This window comes from Odontomachus brunneus, unplaced genomic scaffold (assembly GCF_010583005.1).
Source record: "Odontomachus brunneus isolate Ranch 3 - 2012 unplaced genomic scaffold, Obru_v1 Obru_scaffold_038, whole genome shotgun sequence".
Taxonomy (NCBI): Eukaryota; Metazoa; Arthropoda; class Insecta; order Hymenoptera; family Formicidae; genus Odontomachus; species Odontomachus brunneus.
In genome coordinates this window covers 1,018,490-1,026,656 of record NW_022639488.1, presented here as the reverse complement: position 1 = coordinate 1,026,656, position 8,167 = coordinate 1,018,490, and the positions used below count along the sequence as shown (strand labels likewise).

At 32.9% G+C, this 8,167-nt stretch overlaps 1 protein-coding gene across 1 annotated transcript in view; it reads left to right on the top strand.

The window, feature by feature from the left end:
- The window catches only part of LOC116844032 (suppressor of lurcher protein 1), a 451,902-nt gene that overhangs the window by 18,544 nt on the left and 425,191 nt on the right, over nucleotides 1–8,167 (top strand). Inside the window, exon 3 of the mRNA XM_032815096.1 lies at nucleotides 1,381–1,440. Coding sequence (XP_032670987.1) covers nucleotides 1,381–1,440 — 60 coding nt within the window. The remainder of the gene's footprint in view (nucleotides 1–1,380; nucleotides 1,441–8,167) is intronic.

The following is an 8,167-nucleotide window of genomic DNA, read 5'->3' as shown; positions in this document are numbered from 1 at the left end:
AAAATGGTAGAGGACTTTTTTGTTCAATTTGACCTAAAGTATAAGTACACGACGGCAGTCGTCGCTATTATAACTCATTTACCATATTCTGCATGATTATTCACAAATTTTCTATAATTAATATCTCAATAATTATTGCGAATATCGCAAAACGGTACAGGACTTTTATGTTCACATCAACCCATTCTACGTCCCCACAAAATGTCCGGAGGAGAGTGTGAGACACCCTGTATATAATATATAAATTAATTATATATATATATATATATATATATATATATATATATATATATATATATGTGTGTGTGTGTGTGTGTGTGTGTGTGTGTAATTAAATTTAATAATAAATTCATATAGAAAAATTGTTCTGCAAACTTTTTGTATATTTTTGAGCTTCCATATTCAGTTGTAATCATACAACAATGATTTCTGAAATTTATTTAAGCAACCACATGTTCAGTATGTACAAGCTATAGAACTTTTATATCAGATAAATATTTACACTATAATAACGGCTTCAGATGTAAATTTTGAAATTTTCTATAGTTCTTATCATATATTGAACAATGCTCCAATTCAATTTTGCGCATACTTTTATTGTATAAAGGAATTTGTATAATTAAAACGTAAACTTTGCAGAAAAAACTTAGTATACTGTTATTAAAATTTTCAAGTATGTTGACATTTCATTAACTATGTGATAATTTCTTGTACTTTTTTCTCCTCACCAGACAATTAGACAGGAAAGCATGTGATCCTCTATATATTATGTTTTTTTACTATTACAGATCTCCGAATTTGCAGTTTATCTCTCTTTAAGTCTCTAGAGAGAGTAATAACAGAGAAAAACAGAGAAAGGGAAAGAGATACGAAAGATGGCAGGAAAAGAAGTAAAATCGGTTCCATTTTCCTATGGAACAAGTTTCTGTCTCCTTTCTCTTTTGTTTTTTGATCACAATGTCTTCTCATAGAGAAGTACTCTCTGTCGCTTAAATCTCTCTTCGCAATGGGAAGAAAATAGAGAGAAGGAGATTTGGTCGTGCTGTTCTCGGCCACAGCGCCGTTTTAACAAATTCATACGCTGGGTACGCTTATAACGAAATTAATTACAGTTCTCGGCCATCTTGTTTCATTAGTACCGCGGGGGTGCAAGGTTTCATTAAACCGCGCGCACATACTGCGTTACGTAGTACCGGTCCGGCGCGAAAAATGTGTGTAATAATATTTCCACATTCATAAAAATGCGCGCTCTTTAATATCGCGCGTTGTATGGCATTTAAAATAGCCTTCGCGGGGCTAATAAGTAGCGTTACGGGGAACAATGATCACGTATTCAGCCAGGAAAACGCGCGCGGATTAACTCGGTTTATTTCGTTCCAGATTTAAGGAGAGAATCCGTCTGGTCTTTGAGGAGATCTCCCTGCAACAAGGAGACCTGAGGTGAGTAGTGTTGAGTTGCGTCTTTCTACCCTCCGCGGTGAATTTCGTTGGCGACGACGATGATGAGGACGACGTATGCGAAACACGTATCGCGCAAAGTGGCGAGTAACGACAAACGACAGCGGAGAAAAAATCAAAACGTAACAAATTAAAGATTATACTATATCGCCTCTCCGGCAGCACTCTCCGTATGTCGTTTCGAAACTTCGTTCTGCAGAAATGGCTAAAAAAATTTCTTCCCCTCTGGCGGTGTCCCGAAGTTGATAGATTCGCGGGAGCAACGTTCGGTGCATCTGTGGGAAAAAGTTTGCTGTACGTTCTTCGCATATTCCGGATAGAAATTGAGTTCCGCAAGTTTCGAGAGAGAAAAAGCGGGGGAGATTTAGCGGAAGGATCAAAGTCGCGAATTCACGAAGTATGACTAGGGCTGCCTCGTCTATGTAAAAGATGCGCCATTAAGCCCCCGAGCAGGATGGTATCGGCTCGACCTGCCGATTTAAAAGTTTCAAACTGCCGCCCGTGCGACGCGTTGAAAACAACGCGTAACCGAAACCATCCGCGAAGGAGGGAGACAAAGGACAGACAGACAGAGACAGAAAGAGAGAGAGCGAGAAAGGGTGGAGGTAGAGGAAGGATAGGGAATGCTCCGAATGGGGCGTAAATCGTTCTCGGACACGACGGGATGTCCCTCTGATAAGTTAAGTTCGGACATTACCATTTCATATGTCCGAGGCGTAACTCAGTTTCCGGTATTGCTCTCATTTTTATTCAATGATTATTCAGTGATGTTTTCGAGAATCTGTATTTCGATACGTAGAAAAAAGGACATCCTTGTTTAGAAAATGTTTTCATTTTTAGCATATTAATCTTCAAATGAGGTTACATTGCGTTAAACGAAGGTGAGTTACTTGAGAAAATAATATTTTCACGTTTCACATATGATATTAAATATATTTTATATAATTCAATGAAAAAATCTGCTCTTATTATTCAGAAATAATTTTCATTAAGAGAATGCCATAGCTGAAAACTTTATTGACGAAATACTAATATTTTTTTCTATAAAGTTTACTTCATATTTGTTGCACAGAATTATAAGTGCTTTTACACACTGAAATTACATGCAAGAATAAATATGTGAACGGTAAAAAATTTTTAAATTGACATCTCGAGCTGTCAGAGCTGTTGACGTAAATATTTACTTCGTAAAATTTTATAGCTTGTACATGCCGCACGCATGTTTCTTTCGCAAACGAAATTTTCAAGGAATATTTTTGTGTTCTTACAACTGAATTTTAAAATACATGAAATGTTTGCTAAAACATTGCTATATATACGTGGTTATGTTTCCTGCTAGATGGTAAAACAAAGCGGCATACATTTATGTAAGATCTATATGTACAAGAACGAAAAGGATAATATGATTATGTTAACAAAAATCGCCTCTACATTATCGGTATTTTTCAAGTTCGTCATCCACTTTCTCGAAAAACTTTCATGACAATCGCAATAAGTGACAATTAATTTTTGTTCAATTTATGGTAACTTTATATATGTACATATAAAACGTTAAATAGATTTACTTGAAACGAATTACAAATTTATGTAATGCCTTAATGACTTAAAAATTTAATAACTTAAATTTTCTTTAAAGACTTAAATTCCTTAAAATTTATTTAATGACAAATTCTTCATTATAATAATGTCGCAATACATTTGTTATAAATATACTTCATATTTATCTATTCCCTATTTTTAATAAAGAAATAATTAATTTTACGTAAATTTGACGTAAATGAATGTTTATATCGATATATCGAAGTCTGTTGGAGAATAATTTGCAAAATCATATTATATTTGATAATTAATTCAAATTAATAAATACTTATGACATAAAGGATATATATGAAGCAAATATAAATAATCCTGACATGAGGAAAACAGGACATAAATATGTGTCAAAAGAGTAAATTATTTTTACTTACTGCGTAATGTAAACTTTAAGTAAATATACCCTCAATATCTAACTTTTCCATTGTATAAGCCAAATGTGCGCTAAATTTTGAATATATTTATTAACACATTGCATTAGATAAATTTTACTGATTTTATATGCATCATTATTTCATCATTGTTGTCCGTAAATACGATAGCAATTTGATTAGTCATAAGGGAGTAAATGTTGCGCGCTACATTTCGTGACTCAAGACTATTTTAAAGTTGCTGTAAAGTTTACGTATATCTGTCTATCGAGGATTATTGAAATACAAGACTTAGAAATTTCTTTAGAATTATACAGTGTGTCCCAAAAGTCTTGCAACCCCTAAATATATTTTGAAAAATACGCATTTTCGAAAAAATTCGGGACATATTAGCTTGTATATCAAACAACAATTGTTAACTTGAATATTTTAAGTTAATGTTAATTTTTTTGTCTATGCATTGAATCTCTGTATGCTTCCGTGATTAATGCACAAACCGCGATGTTATGTCATCTGAAGTAAGAAACTGTTCGGAATTTCACTACGGTGCTTACCGCGTTCGATTCTACACTATCTTTCCGTTGCTCGCAATATTTCGGCCACTTCGAATCTCTCAACTCCCATTGTACTTTCCGGACCAATAACCCTGGAACTTGAACGAGGCACGAAATGAAAGCCACGCAGCCGTTAAAAACTTCGAGACGCGTTCGCGCACACCCTTGTATATATATGTACATACACGCAACTGGGAGCACAACATCGGTTTCGTGCGACTTTCCAGAAAGAGAGAAAAAAATAAGCGAACTTAGAATTACGAGGGTATTCAAGCGTTATTGCCGAAGACGGACACGCTTTTTACAACTTTGGTAACAAGTTTCACATCCGTCAACTTGCTCGAGTTCTCACGAGAAGCTGGGTATAAAGGTATTATAGAAGAATGAAATGAGTTGAATCGGATAAAATTGTATAATATCCAAGAGTAAAGTAAAATAAAGGTCAATAAAATGCTAATTTTTACACGTCATTTTTACATCTATATTTTTAGCTTTATTTCGATTTCAACTGATTCAATTACAAACATTTTTCCTTTAATTTATATTTAAAAATTATTACACAAATAAAAATGTAAATACACCACACAACAGAATAAAAGCAAATAAAATGTTAATTGTTACATGTATCTTCATTATTAATTTTTCATCTTTATTTCGACTTTAATTTATTCAATTATAAATATTGTTTTCCTCATTTTGTCTTTGAAAATCATCAGAAATGAATATATAAATATGAAAAAAAGTTTCTTTTTTTAAGAAATCTTCAATGAAGTATTTGTCAACATCTAACAGCATAGAACGCCTTGTGACAATACACTCCTTTATATATAATATAAAGAAAATAATTCCACATCTAACATTTATCTTAAAAGCAGAAACTAAATTTTTGTTATAATTTTTAGTTTATTTATTTAATTACGTATAAAAGAGAAAACTCTATTTTTTATAAAATAGAAATGAAGTTTTTAGAGAGAGATGATGAACGAAAACAAGATATTATATAATTATCAGTTAAAATAAAATTTTCATCATTTTTAATACGTTCGCTATCAGCGTCGTGTGATAGCAAAAATATGTTTATTCTATGTCCACGTTATCAAACTAAGTCTGTTGTACACAATTATGTAAAAAGAATACAAGATAAGCAGTAGGAAGAGCTCTTCTGCATAAACCGTAGTAGCGAACGTGTTTAACGTTAACAAAAAAGATTTTCCCGAAATGAGATTACAAAAACAGGAAAAGTGGTTCAGATTTGCTTAATGAAAGTTCTTTTCCCGTCACACCTCCACACCTATTACAACATGGCTCATACATAATGCATGATTTATGCAACTAACCAAGATTGACACTGCATCCATTATTTTACAATTTTATATTATAATACACACACAAATAGACTTTCATGATCATCACGACGTGAGACAATCGATGATAAAAACTTTACAATTCTTTGAATTACATTTATGAAGTAAATATACCCCTAATAGAAATCTATGCAGTTTTACTAGACACCTAATCAGTTACTGTCTAGTATTACTGCATTTCAAACTGCGCAAAAACTGGAAAGGAACTGAATATAGTTTTATTAAGTTTTATATCGCATACAAATGTGCATGATAAAAATTATATTGTATAGATACGATAAAACTATGTAAAGAAGAAGTGAACGCGTAGCAAAACATAGAGCAAAGAAGAGGATGTAAGAGGAAATCTGGAATTTAACAAACAACACGTTATGGCAGAAGTGACAAGTAAGGTTAGAGTTGAAAGTAAACAAACGACAAATGGGCTATATATTAATAATATAGAATTGCATTGCGACAAAAACACATTAGACTATCTTAAAAATGCACTTTAGATTTCCTGTACTATTGTGGACATAAAGGTTGTCCGACTTTTTAATCGTAACCTAAAAATCGCAACGTAACCTAAAAATTATCCAATGAGAGAATAGTACCTAAGAAATACGTTTCTTATATTGGACTATTCGGTTATATTCTGAAACTATTACAAAAAATCAGACATTCTTTATATCTACGACTGTACTGACTTTTATTAAAAATTAAAATTGTACAATAAGCAAGCATGTACACAATATCCATTATTACTAGCACAAAACTGTCCATTTCATGAGCAATAAACTTGCTTATTAATCGACTGAATAGTTTCTTTGTTCAATTATTGCTCAGTTCTCGGTCAATAAATGACTTCAGAAATTGCGCATTTTTATGCACAGTAACTGCAAATAAAGCGTTACATCTTGATTAGGATCCCAAAAGTTTTATTCGTCAGTTATTGGGCAAACGTTAATATAACTGTTCAGTAACTGCTTACGAACTGCGTGAAATTTCTACCAAGGTACTGTAATGAATTAATTATTAAATTTACATTATACAATAATGTAAATTTTTTATTGTATTGATGCAGCAAAAAATTTGCTGAAAGTTACATTCAGATTTTGCATTTAACATGACATATTGTTTGGGGCAAGTTTTGACCATTTTCTCATATTTATTTCATATTTTTATTTCGTCATCCTATGTGATAAATATGAGTGCAATCTAACTAGTCGTAAGGAGTCAATGTTGCTCAATTTCGTAATATTTAAAGTTGCTGTAAAGTTCATCACTCTATCGGAAGTAGTTCTCGCCATATTCCACATACTTGTCAATATATCTTTGTCTAGTAATTTATCTGAACTTAAATTTAAGTAAACTCATACTTTTTCGTATATAATTTCGTCCTATACCTGTAAATAATATATACACGGAGAGAATTTTATACTAAAAATTACTACAATATTTTGTAATTGAGGAATATATCAACATTCTGTAGTAATTGACTATTCTTTCAATTCTAATGCGCTATTTATATTTTATTAAGTACTAAAAAGTGTGTTGTCAACAATTTGATTCTGTTTTTAGCAAAATTTACTATGTTCCTTAGCAAGGTAAACCTTATTGAACCTCTATTTCTACACTATTAGGAATATAATAAAGTTGAAAAGAATTTATATGAAAAAAAACTTTAATGTTCTCTCTGTGTACATAATAAAATAAAACATACTACATCTGCTACACGTTTTGCAATTTCTGTAGTACAAAATGCCTTATGAATAAAACAGAAATATATGACAGGTTAGTACGAAAATAAAATTAAAGAATCATTTGGAATTGTTTTCACATGAATAAATAACATCTAAATGTTATAAACTATTTCTAACTAAAATATGAATTCGTACGAAACTCATCTAAAATTGTATTGTGTCAAAGTGTTAAAAAGTTTTTTTCTCGATATATTCAACAGCAATGCAACATTGACTCTAACGAGAAACGCACTAAGATACATCGAAGCGTGCTACTCTTGCCTCGTTTTCGCATTTAGTTTTCGGGAAAAGAATGTGGTGGTATTTATCAACTGGGACGTATAGTTTTACTCTGTATCGAGCATTTTATCGACCCGGCGTAATCGAGATAGTAACACTCTTTAAGGTTACCGCTAAAGAATTAATCGGTTCCTCTCTAATACGACCGAGTGGTAGTTATCGGTGGACGCGGCACGAGGAGAGTGCTTCTCTCGTGACGCGAAAGCCAAACGATTTTCTATTAATTATTTATCCACGGTAGCGAGGAAACCGGCACGTCTCCCACGCCGTTACGTTCTTAACAACTTAATCACGAGGCACTTTTCTTATGGTCCATGAAGCTTCCACGTATGGGCCGAGCTCGCGGAAGTACTCTCTTAAAGTGAATCAGTGAATAATCACTGATATCAGTTATAAGTATTAGATGTACAACTTTGCTTCCGCCGTTTTCCTATAGATGGCTTTAGCGGTAAGTGGTGGTCGAAATAAATAGATCATAGACGTCATACAATAAACTTGGGCATCTGTCAACATAACCCCATAGAAACATTAGTCGATTTGTGTCTGCATCATAAAGTTATTCTTGATTGAAAATGTCAGTTTACGAGCCAAATTCTCGTCATTTCCGGGAGGTTTTAATTTTCTGCTTCAATATGAAGAAATCTGCGGCTGAGGCTCATCGAATGCTTTCAAATACTTATGGTGAGACCGCTATTAGTGAAAGAACGCGTCGTGAGTGGTTTCAACGCTTCAAGAACGGTGATTTTGACGTCGAATACCGGCATAGCGGTGGAAGAGAGAAGGTTTTCGAAGATGCAGAATTGGAG